The sequence below is a fragment of the Halichoeres trimaculatus genome, unplaced genomic scaffold, assembly GCF_033239565.1.
Source record: "Halichoeres trimaculatus isolate MK-OKI-2021-1 unplaced genomic scaffold, fHalTri1.1 fHalTri1_scaffold_13, whole genome shotgun sequence".
NCBI lineage: Eukaryota > Metazoa > Chordata > Actinopteri > Labriformes > Labridae > Halichoeres > Halichoeres trimaculatus.
This window is the reverse complement of record NW_027437191.1, coordinates 24,262,802-24,287,243: the sequence shown is the minus strand read 5'-3', so window position 1 is coordinate 24,287,243 and position 24,442 is coordinate 24,262,802. Positions and strand designations below refer to the sequence as shown.

Genomic DNA, 24,442 nt, shown 5'->3' with positions numbered 1-24,442 from the left:
AAAGCCGTAATGTGATAACATCAAAGGCTTAATGCTACATGAAAACAAAGTGAGATGTTAAGATAAGAAAAGGTACACAATAAGTTTTTCATTAGTTTTAGGTAACAGTATAAAAACAAGTCCCAATGTTGCAAAACTGAAGTCACAATGTTACATGAAATAAAATTAGTGACGTTAGTGATAAAAAGTTGTTATACAAGAAAAATACTATTAACCATTATGACAAAGTTTCTCAAGAGGAAAAGACTGAAATGGTGCAATAATGAAATAAAGTCGTATGTTATGAGATCTAATAAATAAAACTCTCTGAAATAGTTGGATTGTGGTGAGCTTAGACTTGTAATATAACAACAAAGAGCCAAAATGCGGCAAAAAAAATCTCTTACTACATGTTTAAAGTCTTTATGTTCTCATATAAATTTAACTGTTATGATAGAAAGTTTAGATTTTTTTTATTTGATTTGTGGAGAATGTCAAACCTATGATTTAAACTGTTAAATCATTTTACTATGAACTGTAACAGAAATCATAAATTGAATGTCAGCACAATAAATCAGAGGAAGAAAAAGCTTGATCATATCCACCCTCCATTTTTTTCTGTGCTCAGCTAAACTTTTTGACTCCATCAGACTCCCATACATCCACACTGTTTAACTGTGTGTGTATGTGTGTTTGTGTGTGTGGGTTTAGACTTTACGAGTGTGTGAGTGTCTCAAGCCGGGGTGCTCCTGCCCCAAACTGAATTGAACTGGACTGATATAGAGGAGTAAGGTCATAGGACAGGAGTGAATAAGCAGCAGGAGGAGGGGAGTCCGGCACAGCGCTCAGCCAATCAGAATCCATCATGTTGGGGAGGGAAGAAGAATCAGCTCTTTGACAGGAAAGAGGAGGAGAAGGAGGGTGTGTGTGTGTGTGTTTGTTGGTGGGGAGGGATTGAACAAACTACTGTATTCAACGTTGCTTTAACAGGTTTTAGTGTGTTCAAGTTTTACATTGCGAAAACTAAAATCTAATCAAGTTTTTATCTTTTTTTGTATGTAAAATATTCACATTTACCTGAGAAGTCCAGAAAAATGCCTTATTTCAAGGCATCAAAAGACAAAAATGACACCTGGGTAGCTTGAAAGGTGGGGAAAAGATCTGCCAAAGAAAAATGTTCTTCTGTAGTTTCTTGAATTATGTGGATTGATTAGTCACCTCACAGAGAAAGCCTGACCTCTGCTGGTCAAACTGGGAACTTCAAGAGAAATAAGTGAATCAGAGTCAGGAGATAAAGTTAATACTGATGATGGAGGAAGTCTAATTCACTCTTTAATATTTCAGGCTTTAATAGTCGGTTCTAACATGAGCATTAAAACTTCACTGAGTGACGATTAACTGTGAAATGGGCTTCACTCATTGCATTCCAATTACAACACACATAAATAGAAACACACTCATGCATCATGCATCACACACACACACACACACACCTTGCTGTAGAATGAAGTCTGTCTTCTTCTTCATTCCTGTCGTTCCCGAGTTTCTCTCTGTTTAACCAGTTCTCCCCTCACTCAGCCTCTATTTTTAACTCCTTTGTCCTCTTTACGCACCTCTTTTATTCTTAACTCTTTTTCCTGTTAATGAATTTCAGTCATATTTCTTGAATCATATTTTACAGGAAATATATACAGTAAAAATGCTGTATATATAAAATTTATACAAGTTGTTATTATTATTTTTTTTTTTTATGAATAAAAATGCTTATGGTGTAAAAATTGTAATTGTAGTAAAAAAAAATGTCAGTTTTTTACATAATATTTCAAGGTTGTTTTTTTTGCAGTACATTTTTATCAGTAAGCATTTAACCGGAAGATGACAACTTTTTTATGATAAGCGTTCAGAAACAACACATTTTCAGGAAATATAGGTATACTATTTGCCAGAAATTGTTTTACAGAGCAATGCTTTCAGGTAACTTTTTAAACAGCAATATGTTTTACAGTATGATTTTGATATAAAATAAGTTAACTATCTTCCACATTTTCATACTTAAGTTTCAAAGTATTTTGAAAAGGAACTGCAACAAAACGTTTGCTCTATGTTGTATGTTCTTTAGTCAATAGTTTAAGTGTTTCACAATAAACATTGCACAGTTTCTATTTTTCCTGAAAGTCTAAACAGCTAAGTATTTAAAAGAGTGATGGTTTGCAATGTTTATTTTGTGGAATTTTTTGAACTGTAAATGTATAGTGCAGTAAAAAAAATTGCAATAAATGTAGTTATTTCTACCTGAAAATAATTGTAAGTTGAAGTTATACTATTCACTATTAAAACATTTCTGTTTTAAGTTTTTTATTTTAAAGTTAATGCTTTGCAGCAATTTTAAGGTATTTTTGCATTTTAATGTTTTGAAATGAATATTTTATGGTGAGTCTTTTTTAGTGAATGTTCTACGAATGAATATTTACCAAGAAAAGTAAACTAAGTTTAATATTTTAAAATATATTTTACATTAAATGTCAAAGGAGAAAATTTAGAAATACTGAGTAAAATTTTTGCACTTTTCTTTCTTTTACAGTAAAGAGTTACAGGTTGAAATTTTATATAGATGGTTCACAGGTTAATGTTATGAGAACATTTTTACAGGTTAATATTTTACACTAAATGCTTTAAACATTTACACTTCTTCAGCGGATGTTGTACAGGTGAGTTTGAGCCACACAGGCCTACAGGTGTGACTCATCTAAGTGATGCTGCCGCTGATAGAGAACAGGTGAGATCAGGTTTTTCTTTGAGCAGAAGAATGCAGCTAAGCCTGTCACTTCCTGCTCACCTGAAACACACTTGAGTATACCTGACCATCTTTAATGTCCACAACACTCCTTCACCTGACGCATTGATTCCAGAGAGTATCAGCTTAAAGGAAGTGATTCAGAAAATGTAAAAAGTTCTTAAATGTATATCCAATCCAACTTAATTTTCAAATGGTAAAAAGATTTGATTAAAGAAATATATGTTTGACCTAAACAGAAACAAAAAGAAGCTGGCTTTACTTCCTACAGTTCTACAGTTCTACAGTTTCATTTAGCAGACACTTTTGTCCAAGCACAAGAATTTTTTTTTTTCTCATGTTATCGTTTATCAGAACAGAAAACACACTGATTGTCAATAAACAGGAGTAGGGTTATGAAATTTTCTTTTATTAAGATTATTCAAACACAACTAGATTAACTCAATGGCTGCCACTGATGTAGACAGAAGACAATTATGTTTTTCAGCAAGGTAGGCTGGGGGACGGTCTGGCACACAATATTTAGTGGGCCTTGAATGAGCAGTCAAAATGATCTGAAAACAGCTGGCAGCCAATGAGATAACCTTGCAACCAGATGATCGAACAGAACTATGATCAAAATAAAAAAAAATAAGGATCAGGATAAAAATCGGGATCTGGATGAAAGGTTTAAAATTGGGGGAGAGACCCAGTATCATAATCGAAACAGGCTTCGCTTGTGGATCGCAAGGCATAAACAGGATTAAAATCAGGATCAGAATTAAAATCCTGGTGATAACAATCTGAATCAGAATTAAAAATCAGGGTCAGGTGTGCCATCACAATTTGGGTTCTGGGTCAAAAATTATTTAAATAAAAAGTTATGATTACATTCAGACCTAGGATGACAGGACCAAGTCTGGGATCAGGTCTGGAAGCACAATAACATTAAAAATCATCAACAGGACCAAGACTCAAATCAAGAGAAGGATCTATTTAAAACAAAACAAAACAAAAAATAATTTAAACACAGCTGGAAATCAGAACAGAAAGGATCTAGATCAAAATCAGATTTAGTGTAAAGACAAAAAAAAGAATTAGGATCAGAAAAAAGATCAGAATGAAAGTCAGAATCATAATCAGTATTAAAGTAACAATTAGTTTCAGCCACAGGACTCTTGTTTCAAATCATTTATGTTCATCTTTAGACACAACAATATAACATTTACAGGCTCATAAAACAATTTCAGGGACTTTTTATATTATTTTTTTTAACATATTTTTAAAAGCAAATAAGAAATGGTTTATTTTTTTCAAATTATTCTGAAACTTTCTGATGGGAAAATCTAGTTTTTATTTCAATAGTTTTCTGCTAAATTCAGAAAGCAGAGCAGCAAACAAACAAGTGGAGCAGGTGAAGCGAGACTTGGCACACGTGAACACAGCTCAGGTGTGTCGCTAGCTGGCCAGACAGGTAACACCTCCCTACACACACACAGAGGAGCCGGGTGGACCGGTCTGCCCCCCCAGAGGAACTTCAGGTATAAAGTGTGGAGTCTGTGTGTGGAGAGTGAGACAGCTCCGTGGACTTGGTTGATCCTCTTTGGTCCAGTGGTTCTCGACAGTTCAACAGTACTCAGTCTACGTTTGTGAAATGTTTAGGACCACTGGTTCAGAGTGAAGGAACGCTCACCTGGAAGTTTCTCTGCTCACCTGGAAGTTTTTCTGCTCTGTGGACTTCACCTGATTTTTTAAAACTGCCTGTAGTTTTTCTCATCTGTGTGAGTTTGAATCTGTGAGTTTTTTTTTTGTCCGAGAAGGTAATCTGCTTTTCTACTTTTAATTTCATCTGTTAGTCTGACTTTACATCTGAAGGGATTTCTTTTAATTGAATGTCCCAGCTGAAGTTAACATCAGAGTCTGATATCACTGTAAGTATTAAGGTTGAGGAGTCTTTAACTTTTTTTCCCACATTGTTGAAATCAGTGTGTGTGTACTGTTTTGTTCTGCCTGAAAACAGAAGAATATCATATATTATATACATCATTTTACCATCAATCTATCCTCCTGTTTTTCTTGTACAGGTCTAATATCTGTAACATATTGTGTAAATCATACATGTAATAAATAATGTGATGACCAAAAAGAAATGTTCTGTCTTCTCCAATGAATGTGCCATACAATTTTGTTTTTCCAGATTTTTTTTTTTACCCTTTTGTTTACCATTACATTTTCAATGACAAGGTTTGACTTTTAAAAATATAATAAAATGTTAAATATAAATCTTTAAAGCTTCTGAGAGAAACTTTTGGGTTGTGCCAAATTTGGCACCCCCTGTGACCGATTCTGTCTTTACTTATTTTGTCTTCTAAGTAGAGCATTCAGACAAAAAAAACGCCTCGGCTGACTTTTTTTTTAGAAAACCTTTCTGGGATTAGTAAGTGGTTTCTGAATTTGATATTTTTAAATGGGGAAAAAAAACTCTTCACATGAGCTTTAAGTTACAGATCAAACTGTAGTTCAAATAAGATATTTTATGTTTTCTTAAATCATCTCTGAAAAAGGCTTTCATCTTTGTTTTGGTATGTTGACCATTCGGCTATTTGGACCAGCTGACCCCAAACTTCTGGGAGCAGATTCCTGCACTGACAGGCTTACCTCTATTTTTAATCATCCAAGGGCTCCATCATATGAACAAAAAGTAACTGCAATATGCTTTTTCTTTTCTTTTCTTCCTTAGTTTTTCTTTTTTTCAATTTAAGTGATTGTACAGCCATTTATTAGTCGCTGATTGAAAACATGGTCCTGTTGATCAGTCTGATGTACAACAGATGCAATATTCTGCTATAGCTATAGAAGGTTTTCTACCCCCACCTAGTGGTCAGACTGCAGAATGACATGACTTCTCATTCATAACTGGGATTCGGCAACAGGTTAGACCAGTTCTGATGTCACTCTGAAGCTATGAGGCTGTGATTGCCACCTTAGATCACACTGATTCCAGCACCAGAGCCGATGAGGGACTAACTTTTCACTGCAATGGAGGTGGAAAGTGTCTAAAGATGACCTAAACTCACTTCAAGAGGTGAGAATCCTTCCAGAGCAACCTGTGCAAGTTTGATAATCTGGATCCCTGTGCTCACATGGTGCTGGATCACTGCTTCACTGTAAAAATATTTGCTGATTGGTTGATTAAAATGTGTTGCAGAGTTTCTTTCTGGGTTGTAAAGCAAAAGTTTTAGAAAGATTTATCTGTTCTAGTTTGACTTTGGGAAATCAAGTCCACAGCAGTTTGATGGCAAACAGAGACAGGAAACAGGGAGAGTATGCACCGGTTTACCATTATTTAACTGGGTTCAGGGTCATTATTATATTGACGGCTTACAGTAACAACTAGATGCCTTGAAGTCAGGGACACGGATGTCAATACTTTGATGGCAAAGTTTATTTATACTCATCATTTTGGTCACCACAGTTAGGTAAAAGTAACTGATTACATTTACTCTAGTTACTGTAATGAGTAGTTTTTTGTACTGTAATTTACAGAATAGTTTAGAATCCTAAACAAGATTTTATTTATCTAATTATTTATTTATGGGGGGATTTGACAACATTTCTAATTGCATCAGGTACTGAGTAAAAAATCAAAAGCACAAACAATCCAAGCTGTCCACCCACGGTGTGACTGTAGTTGATCAGCTGACATCTATAGTCCAGTGATCAGGTGAACTAACATGCTGCTGAAAATCATTTTCAGTACAGCAACCTTTCATTTACAATTCATTGGGGTGTGTCTGATGAAAACATGATGTCTGTGTCGAACAACTGGTAGGTGACATGTGCAAAATACTCTTCATCCAGACAGATTTAAACACTGTCCTCAACTGTTGTGCAGAGAAAGTCTGCACAGCCGCTGTTACTGCATGGGAGGTCGAGTGGAGAGGATGGAATACTATATCGGTAGCTTGCAAAGGGTTCAGAAGGAAAGGAAACCGTATCAATTGTGTGTTTGGATGTAATGATCAGTCCTGAAGTCTGCTCTGCTCTCATGAAGGTTACTCTGTCCATCACAATAACAGAAAATCAGAGCTGTGTCTCTCCTCATCCTCTGTCTCTGACAGAATAGGAGTATATGTGGATTGTCCTGCTAGGACTCCGTCCTTCTAAAGAGTCCGCTCTGACACACTGATCCATCTCCACACATTCAACACCACATTCACAGAGCCACGCTATGCTGGGTTTGGGTTCTGGTCACATGGTTCCTCAGCATCTCTGTGTTCTCTGAATGATTGAGACATCTGCTCATCATCCGTCCAACTAGCTGTTGTGAATCCACAAGCTCTGATGGTCCCCCCAGAAAACAAAGCAATGGAAAGTTTCTTTGGATCCATTGCGCCTTCCACATAAAGCCAAACAGACTATTATAAAGGCTGTTTCCTGGGCACTGGAGTTGAATGCCAGCCTGATTTCAATGGGTATTAGACACCAAATGGAAAATGTCTCCATTTTCACAAACATAAAATGTAGAAACTGCATTGTCTTGGTGGTACTGAATGGAAATTAACTTCCCCAATAGGATCACTGACCCCTCACTCTGTTTAAACAAACATGCTTTAGGGATGGGACAGCCGGCGAACTTTGTCCTGCAGGATTGAACCTCTTGGTAGTACAAAGCTACAGCTAAACATTTCCAACATGGCAGAGAGAAATACACACCATAAGGCAGCAGGAGAGCCCAACTTCCTTCAGTTCAATGATCTGGCTTGTGAAGCAGTTGGTGGGGCGGTGAGTCATTACTAAGCTTACTGAAGTCAAAGTATTTGCACAACACAAGTGCTGCCCTGTTCTTGGCTTCATGTACATCTGTCAATTTCTTTCTCTCTCCAGTGCCATCTCTACAACTTTTTTTGGCCTTTCTTGTTGCAGCAGAAGTTTCTTTGTCAGACAGTCTGGTTCTGCTTGAGGTTTCTGCTTGTTAAATTTGGCAACATATACACTAAAACTGATTTTCTTTCAGGTTATTTTTGCTACAGATGAATGGTTCGCTCCAGCTGCAAACCTTCTGAAGGTACGACCCTGAGCCACCTCATCAGGGTTTAGACCAGGGATCGAGATTGCGACCAAAATGGTCACATTTGTGACCTTTTTTTCAGTGTTTTCAGTGTAAGAATTTCATCTGGTCACATTCGTGTGAGTGCATATGTTTTAATGCTTCCTTTATCACAGTTAATGTATAAGACGTCGTTGTTAGTTGCCCTCTTTACTACTCAGTCTTCTCCACCTGCACTTTCTTCTGTTCTGAAGAGAGAGTGCAGCTGCGTACACGCACAGCGCAAATGAAAGTTAGTGTAGAGCCCTGGTCTAGACTCAAGCCAGTATAGCATTTCCCCTCAATACTTGTTGACCTCCCTACGGATTTTAGCCTACTGGTTCCTTCTGATGATGATACTCTGTTTGGCATAGAGAGAGCCGCCGCAGTTTATTGCCTCTGCTTTCACTGAGTTTGGGAAGTGGATGGACGGATGGGAGACGAGGCGGAAGAGAATACCTGGTTAGTATCTGAAATAATCCTATTTGGTGCGGTATTTTAAGCAATTCTGGCCTTTAATAAGAGGTTGCTTTATCCCAGGTGAAACACAACACCTAATGTTTTATCAGTTACAGGAGTATGTTGTGATGAAAAAGTGCTTGCTGACGGGCAGTGTCATGTGATAAAGGGTCAGAGTCGAACCAGATTCATCACCAATATTTCTTTTCCTATCATCTCTTTCTGAAGGTCACGACTGGTGCATTATCCAGCTGGGAGTACCTGGGCTGATCTATGGTTTTGATGTTGACACATCCTTTTTTACTGGCAACCACTCGCCTTACGCCTCCATCCAGGCCGGCTGTTTGGGTACAGGAGCTCTGTCTTATCTTACTAACATCACTTCAGTTTTATCCATCGTGGATGTCTTGATTTAAGGCTGCAATGCAGTTATAATGGTAAAAGCATGTTTTGAGGTAGCAGAACCAGAAAATATGACTGGTCAGTAAAGGTAAATAAAGACAATAATGGTCAGACTGTCATTATAAGCTGTAGTAGTTTGAGTCAAGCAGGCCCACAGCAGTGATGATGCAGAGAAACAAAGGAATTCGGGGACTATCTGGAAAGTCTAGCATCAGAAACTTCAGAGGACAGGGTGGCATGGACAAGGGCTCAGTGTGCCCGTCTAAACTTATAGCAGCATAACTCAGTGCCAGTCTCAGTCAGAGCTAGCTTCAACCATACGTTTTATCAAAAAAGACATATCTAAGCCGACTCTTAAAAGTAGGGAGATCCAGTAGAAGGATCCAACTCCCATGCTACTTTTAGAAACTACAGGTACAACAAGCACATCTACTTTTCTGCACCTCTGAAGGTGTGCTGGTTTCTGTCACAAAGAAGTCAGCAGTAGATCCCTAAAGTCCTTGAAATTGGGAATTTGGACCTTCATCGATCAGACTTTGATGTCCTCTCCTGCAGATATTTGATTGGATTGAGGTCTGGGAAGTTTGGAGACAAGAACTTGTTGTGTTCCAGGTCATCATTTATCCTGATGCTCCTGTTCCCTTTGTTGGCACTTTTGGTGGTGGGCAGGGATCAGCATGGACCCCTTTGACGGACAGCTTTCTTCTTCATTCAGAACATTAATTATTTGTTCAGCAATTGAAGCTCCAGTGAAGCTATGAAAATGTTCCGATCCAGTTGGTGAACCATCACAGCTTGGGCCTCGCCAAAGCTGCTCTCCTTGTTGTACTTTCCCTTTATTCCTACTCCCAACAGATCATCTTTTAGGGACAAAATGTTTACCAGCTGCTACCAGTTGCTGCTTGGTCAGCATGAAAGGTAAAACTGTCCTTACGTTATGATCTTCACCAGATGATACACCTGGCCTCACCCTTGAGGGAGACCGGACAGGCATGGCTGCCTCCGACAGTCAGCTTGCTGCAGTTGCCAAGGTAAAAATATTCCTATTTTAAGAGTCAAGCCGACCTGTATGCTTTCTTGTGTCTAGGAGGGGCAACTCCACTGATCACATTAGACTTGTTACTTGTTTGTTGACGTAATTTCAGTAAACTTTTATGGTCTTCACTACAGTTTCATGTCTTCTTCAACACAGCAGGACGGTAATTTTGTAAATTATGGTCTCATTTGGAGTCAAAGGGACTAAAAACTAGGGAAAGATCTTGGGATACATGTGGTTGACATGTTGCTTCCAAGGCAAGCTGTCAAACAGGAAGTTTTCTTCATCCAAAAACCAAACATGCCGTGGTCAAAAGATTTAACTCAAAGCTTGAAAATGTGGCTCAACAACTTTTCTTTGATGTAAACATTGTGGCATTTCCTGTCTGAATTCAGTCACAGTTTTCAGGTGTCTTATGATTGACAGCTTGGCTCAGAGACATGGCCGGAGCTGGTGTGTATTTCACAGCTCAATCCTGGATACTCTGACTCCTGCCACAACTACTTTGAGGTCAACTGTAACAGCAGAGTGACACACCTGCGTCTGAACATGTATCCAGGTAACCTTCTTCACACAAACACAAACTGAAAGTTTCAGTATGATGTAACACACTTAGCACTGATGAGAGCCTTTGTGCCGTTAGATGGAGGGATAGCCAGGCTGCGAGTGTATGGAATCGGACAACGAGACTGGTCAACTGTGCCCCTGAACCAGGAAGTCGACCTTGTGGCTCTGACCAATGGAGGAGTCTGTCTTGGATACAGCGACGCACACTTTGGGCATCCACGCAACATGATTGGTTGGAGATTTTGCCAGTTTTATATATCATGTCTAAAATCTTTCAAACAGCTCTCAGTTGACTGTGGCATCTTTTGCAGGTCTTGGCCGAGCTGTAAACATGGCAGATGGCTGGGAAACCGCCCGCAGACTGGATCGTCCCAAAAAGCTTCAGGTTGAAACTCTTTCATTAACAAGGGTGCCCCTGCATAGGGGTGTGCAAGGATATAATTATGCATGTCTGTTCTACCAATATCAAACATCTGTATTGGTATTCAGATGCAAAATCAGGAGTGGTAGAAGATCGAAGATTATTCTTTATTTTTTAAGCTTGGTTGTGTCCCTGCTACTCATCTTGCAGGCAGATCAGAAAGGGATTCTGCAGGTTCCTGGATGGGAGTGGGCTGTGTTGCGTCTCGGTCATTCAGGAGTCATCAGCAGAATCGAGGTCGACACAAACCACTTCAAAGGTTAAAAAAAAACTACATTACTCTCTGTGTTCAAGAGGTATGTGAATTTGATGTCGCTGCCAGGGAAAACAACACTTTACTTGAGTGTTTCCATCCAGGTAATTTCCCAGACTCGTGTAGGATCGAGGTTTGTTGTCTGACCCCTGAGGAGGAGGCTCAGGGAGTAAAGAGCCGATGGAATGCGGTTGGAAAATGGAGAGTTCTGCTTCCCCCACAGAAGGTAAGTTTACTGTGACTCCTTATGATGTTGAATACCTTTGCAGAGAGAATCTCAAACGTGAGAATTTTAAATTGTCAGATCCAGGTCTCTGATGTCTCTGGATTATGTTTGTGTATGGTTTCCTCTTTGCTTGGCACAGTTTGAATATGCATTTGTGGATGCAAGAATGAAATCTGTTGACCAACAATGGAAATGTTACGCCTTGTCCATCCAGTATTAGTTTTGGAAGCTAGCACTTTAGATGCTGTCAGGGTAAATAAAAAAGTGTTATAATTGTTGCTGTCTCCTGTGTCTCCAGCTTCATCCTCATCACATACACGTCTACAGCCAGGCTGATCTCAACTCCAGCCCACCTGTCACTCATGTGCGTCTCATCATCAGCCCAGACGGAGGAGTCAGTCGGCTGCGTCTGTGGGGTCAACCCATGACTATCCCCACAGCTTCAGCCAATCAGAAGAGAGCATTGTCCAAGCTGTGATTTTGTTTACAGTGTTTTTGAATCAGTCAGATATTAAAAGAGGAGCCACTTACATTCTGATGTCGTCAGTTCATGTTTTTTGTTGTTGTTTTTTGGTACACAAAGCAGAAACAGGCCAGAACAGCTCTACGTGGTTTATTGAAGAACTTGAGTCGAAGGCAGTAAGTAGAGTTGGGTTAAGAAGCAAGGTGAACTGGCTGAAAATAGGAAACAAATTTAGTGGGTACATGGAGGCTGGAGGCAGGAGTTCAGCTGTTTTAAAGTTTATGGATCAAGTCCTTCAAAAGAGTACTTGACTGGGTTGAAATCTTGAAGACATTTGGCTTCTCCTCCCGAATGCTTCTTTTATTCTTGACAATCTGGACTGATCAAGAAAATATAAGTTGTGGTGATTTGAATATATAATTTAGCTGCCTTGTATTCAAGTCCTCCTTTTTCTGAAAAGTTTCATTTTCATTAGTTATACAAGGTTAAAAATGAGGCTTTACGTAACATTTAATGATGATTGACAGCTGCTGTTCTCGTGTATCTTTTTCGGGGATTGTAAAATATGTCGGGAGGTAGAGTTGAGAAGTGATTAGACTCTCTAAAAGAAATAAAATAATTATAATTTCTGTCACACTGCTCGACTCAGATTGTCCCAGAATCCCTCACAGTCTCTACTGCGCAGACTCTGGCTGCAAACTGCTATAATGGCTGTGCCTGTGACGGGAAATTTTTGGCTTTAAAACCATATAATGGTAAATGGCGGCGCCACATTGTCCACTCTATATACAATCTATGGTCAAAACTGCATTTTAAGAAGGAGGTAAGTGGCATCTTATGCCATCATAATTGTTAAGGGAAGGTTTTACAAGTAGAAACCTCTTTCCGTGCCACCTCTTTCAGACCAATGGTCTACCCTCTTCCCGCAATGCCTCTGAAGATGGGGTATTTCGTTTTCCGATATTTTAAACATGGTTGTAGAGTAATGCAAGATTTTTATGAAATCTTGGTGGCATCTGCATGAAATCGTCATGAGATTTGCTGAAATGATTAGGTCCTCAAATAGAGATCTTAAAATTGGGGCCTCTATCACCAAGGTGTGCTAGTAGCTCTACCCTCGACAGGCCTCCAGGGGGGCTGGCCAATCAGGGGAAAGGGGGTTTGTAGAGGGGGAAGCCTTGAAGAAACAACAGCTAAAATAAAGCATTTCAAACCAATTTAAAACATAAGGGGGATTTTTTTTTTTTTTTTTAAATGCTACAATGGTAATTAGTTTGCCAATCTGACCCTGAATAATCCCCATCCTCAAGCACTGACTCATTACCCACTATCCTCTCTGTTTCTCTTCAACACAGTTATTTACTTAGACTATCAGCTGGATGTCCTCCATCAGTCTGCAGGACATCTCTCCTTCTTTAATGACCTAATATAGCCAATTTAAGCTGGGGTTGGGTGAGGGGTGATCAATGACTCGCCCGCCTTTCTCTTCTTCAGAAATTAGTGATAAAAAAAAATCAAATATCCATCGATCTGCTGCTCATTGATTTCCTTTAGACTTCTACTCTGTCATTACTCCTAATTCTGTCTCTCCACACTCAAGGTCAACTTTAATCAACCTGAGGCTGCGCTGTCAACACAAACACACACAGTAACACACACACAGAGGCGGCCATCCTCACACATCCCCTACCAGTGAGATGAACTAACTTGATCTCCATCACACACTGCAGGTTATTCAGAGTCAGTTTGTTTATGAAGATGTTGTGAGAAAAAAGAAGACAAACAGAAAAACAGAAGGTGAAGTGCAGCAACAACATCATGTGTCACTGAGACGTCCTGCAGAGGAAACATGTGGTCCATGTGTGGACCTGCTCTGTTCTGTGTTTCAACATCTAAACACCCCTCCCCCTGAGCTGTGAACCTGACCTCTGACCCTGCCTGGGCAGCCTCAGCACTCACAATAACCCCTGTGTCAACCAATGAGACAAAATGACGGCAATTAGTCTGCCTGTGTGGGCCAACATAGCTTCAAAGTGTGTCAGAGATGACGATCACTCTGAGATCATCTTGTGCCTGTAGGGGGCAGCAGAGGTTCAGACGGTCTGAGTGTATGGAGAGTTCAAGCAGAGACGAGAGCAGGGGGAGACTGATGGTGAAAGCTGAGAACTGATGTGTTTTTTTAAATTAAAACAAAAAGATCTGTTGCAAAAGGAAATTATGTTCTAAAGTGAGTTTTTAGTATTTTTCTTTCTCAAACCATCAAATATTTTACTTATGACACTTTGTATCCTGGTTCATAGATCAGTGACCAGCAGAGGGCGATGGAGCGACTCCAGATGAACTGATGAACAGCAGGTCCATACCTCACAAAAACTGCATTTCAACCCCAGAATTAAAGTTGACATTTGGTTCTGGTGGATACATTTGCCCCTGAAAGTAGTCCTTACTTTTCAAAGGTCTAGGGACTTTGTGTAGCAAAGCCCTAGAAGCTGAAAGTTTCTTTTTGTTGGAGCACCCACAGTGTTTTCACTTAATTTGTTTGATCTTTTTTTTTTTGATCCAAACCTCATTGTCTTATTTTGCATAATCTATCCTGGTCTTTGGCCTCAAGGTCGAAAGACAGAGAAACAACAGGCCACAAGAACTATTTAGGTCTGAGGATTGTTTTACTAGGAACTAAAAGTTCCTGGACCCACTGGCTGAAACACAGCTTGAGTCTCAGGTGTGCACAGTGAGGTGTTAGAGCATCCATCCTCATCATCTCCATCATTATTCTCCTCCTGACCCCTCACAGCCCAGCTGGAGGGACCTCACACTGGATGGAGGACGGGGTCCTCACTTTGCTCTCTGTTATGCTGATGAGCTCTGCGCTCTCTCTGGAGGATTCACACCGACACGGTTTTACCTAATTTCTCCGGCCGGGCTCGTTTGAAATGTGATTCAGGAGTCTCGGGGGAAATAAGGAGACGAGGTGCTGCTGCTGTTTGCCCGACAGGCAGAGTGATAACCTCAGCCAGCTTAGACCAGCCAATGATCTGCACGCAGCCGAGCCGGGGGACGCCTCACACCCAAGGGACCTGAGCCATGCTGAGGGATGGGCTTCTGGGTTTATGAGGCCACTGTCAGCGAGCAGAGTCAATGTCATCACCTCTGCGTCCACAACATATATTGTCTGAACTGATTAGACCTCAAAATATTTGAGAAAAACGCCACAAAAAAAAAAACGACCTGAGAGAGGATCAGTGTTTCCAGTTTAAACAAGCAGAGACTGAACTAACTGGTCCATTTATGTAAGTGTGTGTGTGTCTGTGTGTGTGTGTGTGTGTGCGCCTGCACGCTTATGCATTCTTAATGTTTGCAGACGCCACAAGGGAGTCGGCCAATCAGCAGCCAGAATACGGCCCCCTGCTTCATTACAGACAGACGATCTGTATGCAGGGCACACACTCACCCTCACCTCCCTCTCTCCATCTCCCTCTCTGTCTCTCTCGCTGCTTCATTTCTCCGTTACACTCGGCCGCACACTCGCCCCTCCTTCGCTCCTACCTCGCTCATGTCTGCAGTGACTGGAAATGGATGCAGACAGGGAGAGGGAGACAGAGAGGGAGAGAAGGAGAAAGTGGAGGTAATGAGTTCACAGGGATTGATGTTATTGGCGTGCACGACACATGGAAGGAAACAGGAGGTAAATTAACTTTGAAGAGCTCAGAAGGAGATTCAGAAACTTTTCCTCTCATCTTTTTTTTTCTTTTTTACATGATGCAAATCTCTTAAGGAGGGAGGCACTGATCAGATCCTGGGTTTCACTTTGAGTCACTAAAAACCTACTATTTCTGACAGGTCTGACCTGACAGAGCTTCAGAGAACAGACGGACACAATCTGTGAACCACAGCTAGATTTCTGAAGTCTTCATTCAACAAACACCAAGGAGGAGAAAGAAAAGGAGAAAGAAAAGGAGGAAGAGGAGGAGGAGGAGGAAGCTCCCTTCCTGCTGTAGATAATTTATTAAAGCCAGAAAGAGAGGGATGGGAGAGAAGGGGAGATGAATAATAAATGATAAATCTGACAGATTTGCTGTGACATGTTGAGAGTCTGTCAACACTAAGAACCCATAATCAAACAGGATCGCCCTATCAGTACAGGGGTACCTTGACTTATGACCAAACCAGTTATTCAAGATACGAACCATCTCGCCAACGATTTTTCTCTTTGAGTTGAGAGCTTAAATTTGGGTCATGAGCCAACTTCAGACACCCCGCCTCCAGTCAGTGAAAGCAATAGCGAACATCGCAACATCCACCCAGCATCTCATGTTTCACTCGTCACTTTGAAGGATAAGTTCGGTTTATACAGCTTTTACATTGTTTATAGCATGAAGTAAAACAAAATACTCACCCAGAAGGCTTTCCTGATCCAAGCAGTGCTTTGGGAGATATTTAGATCCAAAATCGTGCAGCGGACGTCCGTATAATGGGATCCATTGGGGCATAGACAGCGCCGCTCCTTAAAACGGCATTAATCGTCCAAAAACTCGTGTTTTTCACCAATATTCCATCATGGTCCGCTCCGGGTTAGTTCTCCGCTGCAGTTTGTGTCACTCCAGACAGCGCTGTGTGGCTGTAATGACCTCTGAACTGACAAAGACTTTGTTTATCTTTGCCCCTCCGCGCATGCGCAGTATTCTCTGAAGAGCTGACTCCACTTTCTCCTTTCTTTGAGGGGCAAAGGTGAACAAAGTCTTCGTCAGTTCAGAGGTCAATACAGCCACACAGCGCTGTCTGGAGTCACACAGACTGCAGCAGAGGACTAACCCGGAGCGGACCATGATGGAATATGGGTGAAAAACTAGGTATGTCCAGATATTATATTTTCACTTCCGATATGATACTGATACTGCAGCATTGAGTATTGGCTGATAACAATATTAATCGATACAATATCAGCATTAAGCATGCATACTTTTATTACTTATTTTGTAGTATGTTTGTCATGTTAGAAAAGGCTTGATTAAGTGATATTATTCAAACAAAGAACAGTAGTTAGCAACAGTAGGTATGAGGAAAAACTGTCCCATTTATTATTAACCAATGGGTAAGAGAAATTTTAACATCAAACATAAAATATACTAGTAATTGAATAAAATAAAGAATAAATTAGAAGACCCAGAAAATAACCTTAAGAAATCAAATAAAAACAGCAGAAGCGGAGGCTGGAATGGACTACTTATATCGTAGATTTTAGATGCATTCCAATACGATACCCATATTTGTTTTTTTGCTGATATCGGACTGATATCCGATATTAATATTGGACTGGGACATCTCTATGAAAAAACACACGTTTTTGGACGATTAATGCAGTTTTAGGAGCGGCGCTGTCTATGCCCCGATGGATCCCATTATACGGACGTCCGCTGCATGATTTTGGATCTAAATATCTCCCTAAGCACTGCTTGGACCAGGAAAGCCTTCTGGGTGAGTATTTTGTTCAACTTCATTCTATAAACAATGTAAAAGCTGTATAAACCAAACTTATCCTTTAAGCTGTTAGTTCGCAGTGGAAGCATCAGAATAGTTATTTTGCAAAACGTAGTTTTTCCAACCGTGTGTCCAAGAAAGTATATGTAAAGGGCAGCGCTGAGAAGAAGAAGTGGATGATGTGCATTGAATTAAAGAAATTATCAAAAAATGTGACCAAGGTGTGCGTGTAGTTGACTTGGCGAAGCAGTACGAGCATAGCACTTCTACGATCTGCATTGAAGCAGAAGGAGCCCATTAAGGCTAACGCCAGCTAAAGGCGTTAAAATAGCTTCTAAACAGCAGATGTCTATCCATGAAAACATGGAGAAGCTGCTGATGGTGTGGTTGACGGAAATGCAGCTCGCAGGAGATACCGTGACAGAGGCTTTAATCTGCCAGAGGGCACAAGCTACTTACGCTGATCTGCTGCAGCAGACCCCAGGCACTTCGATGGACGAGGCATCAGGTGAGACATTTAAAGCCAGTCAGGGCTGGTTCGAGAATTTTAAAAATGAGGACTGGCATCCTCTCTGCCGCCAGGCATGGTGAGGCAACGTCACAAAAGAAGTTGTGGTGTTTATTGAGGGTCCACAACAGATTGGCAGCATTTCAGTTTATTTCAATGGGGAAAAATGATTTGAGCTACGAGCTCCATCATGGAACAAACATGTGTAAGCACCAGTTATTTTTGTTATTTTTGTTTGTTTAAAGCTCCTTCAAAAACAAACCTAATTTCACATAAACTCAATTTAACTCTTTGCTAAGAACAGACCGATGAACAACTCTGTCTCATCTGAATGTGAGATTTATCAGAATCAATAAACAACTTTTTTTAGGTCACAGTTTGACAGTTTACACAAAAAGAGACACGACAGCACAACGTGAGTGGACGAGAACACAACAGAGAAACAATGACTCGTGATGCAGCCCAGTTTAGAGGTTTGTGAAGTCCTGACTCATCACAAAACTATCTTGTAAACACCAACATTAACCCTGCATCCTCTTCTTCTTTTAATCTGTCCTGTCGCCTGTTTAACTGTAACACAAACTTAAAAGGATTGCAGACAGTTTCCCGACTCATTTAGACCATAAAGAAACAGAATATCATAACCTGACAAGACTAAGTGGTGCCTGAAGGATGGGATAGGTTTTAACATCCAGCTTAGAAAAATGAAGACTACGTGGAAGTGCTGAAAGTCTCGCTGTTCATCAAAGTCAAATTTTACTTTCTGTCCTTAAATGTGTTTAATTTATTGATTTTTTATTTTTCCCAATGGTAAAAAATCACAGCTCAGGCATATCTGTTGTGTAAATGTAAAATGTATACAAACACAACAAAGAAAACACAAAGACAAAAACAAAAAACAAAAACACAACTGATTTTAAATCAGTGTATAAATTTGATATAACACAGACTACATGCTGTCTACTTTTAAATAAATCGAAATGAGGTATGCAAGTTGAAGACATGTTTAAAAACAGTGGGGCATTAGCAACAACAGCATTATTCTATTTTAGCTGAGGTCACACGGGCTGTTCTGAGCAAGCTGCAAATGCCTGTTGAACAATTCAGCTTGTTGATAAGGTAGCAAGTGCTCCAACAATAATACATAAAAATATATTCTGTTCATAGAGAGTAAGTTTCAGGGTTTCCGCTATAAAAAAAATGGCACCGGACAACGTGACTGGCAGGTTTTCAATTTACCGGACAAGCATTTGATTTCCTGGTCAAATATTATCTGAATTTATTGAGCTTTAATGCTGCAAAGTACACCCCCGCAGCTTCTGCTAGGCTGGAGGGGGGGATATACTTTTCAAAGGGCCCTGTCCGCGCCTGTCAAATTTCGTGCGGACTAAATTTCAATAGAGTGGTAGGGGAATTTATTTAAAAACATAGATAATTTGGTACTAGAAAAATTTGTTCTATATTCAAAGTAAAGTTGTGTAACAACCTGAGTGGACTGATTCCAAAAACTGATTATAAAACTCTGCACTGTGCGTCAATGGGTAATGAGGTGTCAAACAGCGGAGTCCCACGGACATAATGACAGTTAGGAATAATGAGTTAGGATCCGCACCTCAACAGCGACTATGACATTTGGGCTCTATAGGGTGATCTGTCACTGCATGAGTGAATAGCCTCATGGAAGTTATATTTTACAAGTCTTCACATTATTTATTAACAAAATTTGTTAAGGCAACTCATTTGGTGCTGTTAAGGTCATGCCATTAAGTTTACATGGATCCTCACGTTTATGTTAAGGGGCAGACTTAAAATGATACGACGTACATATAAGAATAATATCAAAGCATGTCAATTTATAAAACTTTATTTTAAAGCATAGGCTGTATCAAATAAAATGAGTGCCATCAACTGACTCAATTGGTTAACTAAAATTAATATTGCACAGCAGAAGCTTCCATTTGGTGCGAAACGAACGGCTTTTCCTTTTCTTCTCAGCAGGAGGCAAGACATCGTCTGCTGCAGCCTCCTGGATTTCAGCCTCACCACCATCTTTCTCCTCTGAACTATTTTGTTTAGTAAAAAAAAGTCTTTAAATTTCACCTATTTCGACATGTGTCTCCCGCTGTATTGTTGTTGTTCTGCGCGCTTTGTCGGAGTAAATGAAAACCATGCTACAAGTTTAGTACCGCCTGAAAAAAAAAAATAAAGTTTTGTTCCACATAGACCAGGGGGGTATTCCACGAAGCTGGCTTAGCTCAAAGCCTGGCTTATTTGGGTTAGCCGCGCTAACCTTAGCGAGAGTTGGGTTCCACAAACGAGGCTTAGGGCTAGCGTGGCTTGGTAACCATGGTAAATTAGCCAGTGCGACAAGCCTGGTCCCGGTCAGGCTAAACGTCAGGCTTACCTTAGCTGCGTCTCAGAGAAGGTCAGACCGGCTTCTAAAAGACGCCTTGTGAACTGCAGGTGTCACATTAAATTAATCTATACCTGTAATAGATGATGTTTTTGTTCAGAACCATAAACTGAGACCTTTTGGTAACTTTTCTGACACCTGCTTAAAACCCAAAAAGTCAGTAGGATCGTGAGGCTCCGCTTTCACGGTCCGTATTCATACTGAAAATCAAGATCAAGCGAGCTTTTGTCCTCCAGCTCCACGGGAGGTTTCCGTCCTCCCTGAGCTCGCTTTAGGACACCTGCGTGATCCTTTGACAGGTGAACCGCCCCAGTTATACTAGACTGGAATAACCGTGAGTCAAGACATGTCAGATACTAGACTGTCTGTCCGCATTGGAAGAAAGTTGGTGGCTGAGAGGTTAGAGAGTGGGCACAGATGCACGGTAATCCATGTTATATTTGCGGCGTGGGTTCGATCCCACTTGTGGTAACTATTTGAAAATAATTGATTTTCTTTCTTCTGTCTCCCTCAAAGTACAGTCAACATATAACAGAATAAAGGCAGAAATTGTCTTATGATATAAAAGGTGACAACAGCCACAGTTTTCCATAGAAATACCCTCCTTTACCGGAGGTCCGTTCTGATCATGATGATAATGTAAAGGTGATTCCACATGGTGACATAACTTTGTGTCTTCCTCCTTATTTAAATATAGGGCACTGTATCACGGACACATCTCATCTGACAGCTGAATCATCTCTAATAAAAAAAAATGACATCTCATCTATATGTCTTTTTCTGCTGTTTTAGTCAGTGTTTGATGAAACATCACCCCATGAAGTATACAGGCCTATATATATGAACAGCTTTAATTTAATCAAGACCAATCTCCTCTGGGCCACAGCAGTGTGAGCAGCTTCAGGGTGAGAAGAAAAAGGTCATCAAACTCAGCAGAAACAGTCAGTGTTGACATGACACATAAGCATGATAATCTTGAACCAGCAGCGTCTCTGGCTTTAATTATTGCCACCGTGTCACCCTTTTATGTGATTTTCACCTTGAAGTCATCATACGACTCCATGAGGGGTGTTTTCTCCGCTGAGGGAAACGTCTCCGCTCTCGGTTTTGACATGATTTGGTCATTTCGACAATCGACACGTCAGGGCTTTTTATCTTCCGCGGACGCGCGCTTAGCCGCAGCTTGGATCAGCCTGGCTTGAATAAGCGTCTCTGAAAATCAGCTGAGCCTCGTTAGTGGAACGACTTGCAGCTAAGATTGAAGTGGCAGCTTATTCAAGCCACGCTTACCGGCGATAGCCCAGCCTTCTTTAGCCAGCTTCGTGGAATACCCCCCAGGCCTATCTATAAAAGATAAGAGGGAATATTTTTCACCTGACATTTTGACTGGTGGAGTTGAAATATGTTGGACTTCGGCAGATTTTACCAGTCAAAGTCCAGTAATTACCGTTACTCATGTTGTATGGGAAGTCGGCACATTTACACAACATTGCCTTGCATCTTTTCCTTTTTTTGAAAGAGAGACAGACAGCGTGTTTTTTCTTGGTTTCGTGATTTGCACTTAAGGGCCACCATACATATAACGCACAACAACACAGAGCTTTCCCTCATTAATTCAATTACCATTGAGTTTGACAGCCACAACAAAGAGGCAACACATTTTAAATGTTGCATCCTTACCTTTATCATAGCGTTACATGCAGCCAAATCCTCAATCATGGCAGTAAAGTTCAACTCTTAATGTTAAAAAGCTGGGTCTACCTTGTCTCACTGAAGTCCCAGGTATGAAAAGGAGCTCCCTCCAGAAATATTAGGGAGAGGAGGAGTACAGCAAATCCTCCTGGGTGTATCCATACCCAGAAAAAACTACGTCCAAGGTCTTGATGAGGCTAAACTGAAATACAGCTAGCTTAGCCAATATTAATAGTCAAATTTATAACAGCTGTCTTCATGAGAGGTGATACAGCTTGATTTGACTCCAGACCGTTACAATATTTCCTTCCATACGTAAGCTGTGACAGCTGCCAGTTTAAACTAGATTGTAGTTTGTCATTTCACTGGTGTTTCTGTTGCTCTCTCACCTGAATCCGGCTAAATCGCGGCAGGTCCAGATGTTAGCGCGCTCGTTAGCAGCGCGTAGCTCCTCAGCTCCAACCAACATGGTTTTCGGTGTCCTCACTCGGCTCACGGTATTAGAAAAATTCCCTCAGCTCGGCGATTTTTCTTATCCACTGTGAATTCCTCCATTGACAGTTCAATTTTCAGGCTTGACTTTGACATTTTACCCTCTACGTTTTTCGTTTCTTCACGCAAACTCCCGCTGCAAGTCAACAGTCCAGCCTACGATACAAGCAGGTCCCTCATTGGACGATAGTGAAGTCACATTAACCAATCACAGCGGCTTTCCCCTCACCCTCTCCTCTAGCACTCACACAGGCAGAGTGAAAACATGGAATGGAATTCAAGGTAATGGGCAAAACGTGGAATGGATTTTTATAGATTCAGTCATTTCATCAATGAGACAGTGGATTGGATTAGACTGTGAATGCTCTAAATGCTTAAAATGTTCAAATAAGTGATAAACAGTTCTTAAAGTTTACTCCTTAGGGCGCGTTTCTGTAAAGTGAGCTGTTGAGAAGTTATTTAAACATGTTTGTATTATTCATTCATGTATGCGTATATACCTCTACAATTTTTCTACTAAGGTAAACCACATTTTTAAGTGCTACATGTATTTTTTTTTCACATTTATTCTTTGTCAAAGTCCTATACTGTAATTTCTATCTATTGCTGTAGCTTCTAGTTCCATATATTTGCTGTCACTTCATTTCCCAAGATCCAAAATCCAACGATGAGGATTCTGTCAACATGGGTAAACAATCTGCAACGTTTTTCATCAGCAGAAACAAGCTGTGAATGCAGAAATAATGCATTTTTAAATACACATGCAAGTGCAAACTATGAAACAAACTACAAATAAAAGAAAATCATGCTGCATAGTTGAAACAGCTGCACTGACATCTGTATATGAAGAAAATGCTTCAACTGGAGACTTCATGAATGAAACTGTGCTAGTTCTGCACAATATGTGACTGTGAAATACAAAGAATGATATTACTGTACTTACACCCTGCTTTTCTTTACCAACTCTTTAATCTTCTTTAACTTGTAGAGTGATACAACCTGAGCCTATGCAGCCTTTAAAATAAAAGCCACGGCAGACAGACTCAGCAGGAGACTCAAAATAGTTTTTTCTGAGCCTCTTTTGCTCCTTTTCAAATATGGAACGTTTATTCTCCCTAGTCTCATCCCAAGGCCTTGGCCCTGCAAATGTTTCCCCAGAACCCTCAACCCTCATTGACTTTGACCTCTCCTTGGTGGGTGTACCAGAACGTTAAAACAAACTGAGTCATGATCTGGGGTCAGCGCTGCAATCGCTGTCTGCCAGTTTATGTTTTCAAATGCCGCCCCTTTCTTCTTTCAATCTACATAAGACAAACTCATGTTATTGGCTGGTATTTGTTGCTCTTGATGTAGCACGTGTGTTTGTTGCTGCTTGCGCTCCAGATGTGTTTATATTGCAGGTGTGTTGAAAGTGATTCAGGTTTCAGGGAACGTTAACTGACGTCTGACAGAGGAGCTGTTGATGCCAGATCCTCGGAAAAACAGGAAGCTCTGGCAGCGACGTGGGATCTTCAATCGTCGACCTGCCGGTGAACTCCAATGAACGGGGTCGGCTCAGCGGGGGTTCCGCTCCCGTCTGATTAAAGATGCAGGGAGGAGGCGGCGCCCCGCGGCTGCACTGCGTTTGAAGAGCTGCTGCTGAGACGAAGGCGGCTAACGAGACGCTGGGGTGTGTGAGGAAAACATGACACGTCTGAGAGGACGAGGGGCTCAACAGTGAGAAACACATTAAACTTAAAGCTTCGGTTTTAACTTTTTGGATTAAAAATCCCACTGAGGCTGGATTTCAGATGCAGATTGAAGTTAACTGAAAGGCCCATAGAGCAGGATCAGTGTATCACTGTGTCTTTATTTACCTCTGCTCTTGTCACATGGCTGATGCACAGGTCTCACTGAGCTGTGACATCATTCATGAGTCATCAATGACATCAGTTGCTGTGATGAACCAAACACACACAGAGACAGAAGGTGTGTTCAGGCTGCAAGCAGGTGAGTCAGAGCTCGGCCAGGTGTGACTCAGAGTGGAAGCATGACGACCCACCTGGAACACCTGAACGCACAAACTGAGGCCTCCACACCTGGACCTGCTTAGACCTGTTCAGAGTTTCGCTCCAGGAACTCGACTGTTTGAACACCGTCTGACTTCAGTTTACACTCTTTAGACAAATAACTGCACTTTAGATAATCAATG

At 40.7% G+C, this 24,442-nt stretch overlaps 1 protein-coding gene across 1 annotated transcript; it reads left to right on the top strand.

The window, feature by feature from the left end:
* Positions 1 to 7,447: 7,447 nt before the first annotated feature.
* allc (allantoicase) lies at positions 7,448 to 11,683 on the top strand. The gene is made up of 11 exons (XM_074685719.1): positions 7,448 to 7,537; positions 7,770 to 7,820; positions 8,216 to 8,303; positions 8,529 to 8,648; positions 9,654 to 9,733; positions 10,165 to 10,297; positions 10,382 to 10,537; positions 10,617 to 10,690; positions 10,877 to 10,985; positions 11,084 to 11,205; positions 11,504 to 11,683. Exons 1-11 carry the CDS (start codon positions 7,448 to 7,450, stop codon positions 11,681 to 11,683), a joined length of 1,203 nt encoding a protein of 400 aa, XP_074541820.1.
* The last annotated feature ends 12,759 nt before the right edge of the window (positions 11,684 to 24,442 follow it).

What these genes read in the sequence shown, in the direction of transcription:
- allc (XM_074685719.1), top strand. Translation starts at nt 7,448, where the DNA reads ATGGCAGAGAGAAATACACACCATAAGGCAGCAGGAGAGCCCAACTTC. An exon ending in GTGAAGCAGTTGGTGGGGCG is followed by an intron (nt 7,538 to 7,769) that starts GTGAGTCATTAC and finishes ATTTTCTTTCAG; the next exon opens with GTTATTTTTGCTACAGATGA. An exon ending in CAGCTGCAAACCTTCTGAAG is followed by an intron (nt 7,821 to 8,215) that starts GTACGACCCTGA and finishes TGTTTGGCATAG; the next exon opens with AGAGAGCCGCCGCAGTTTAT.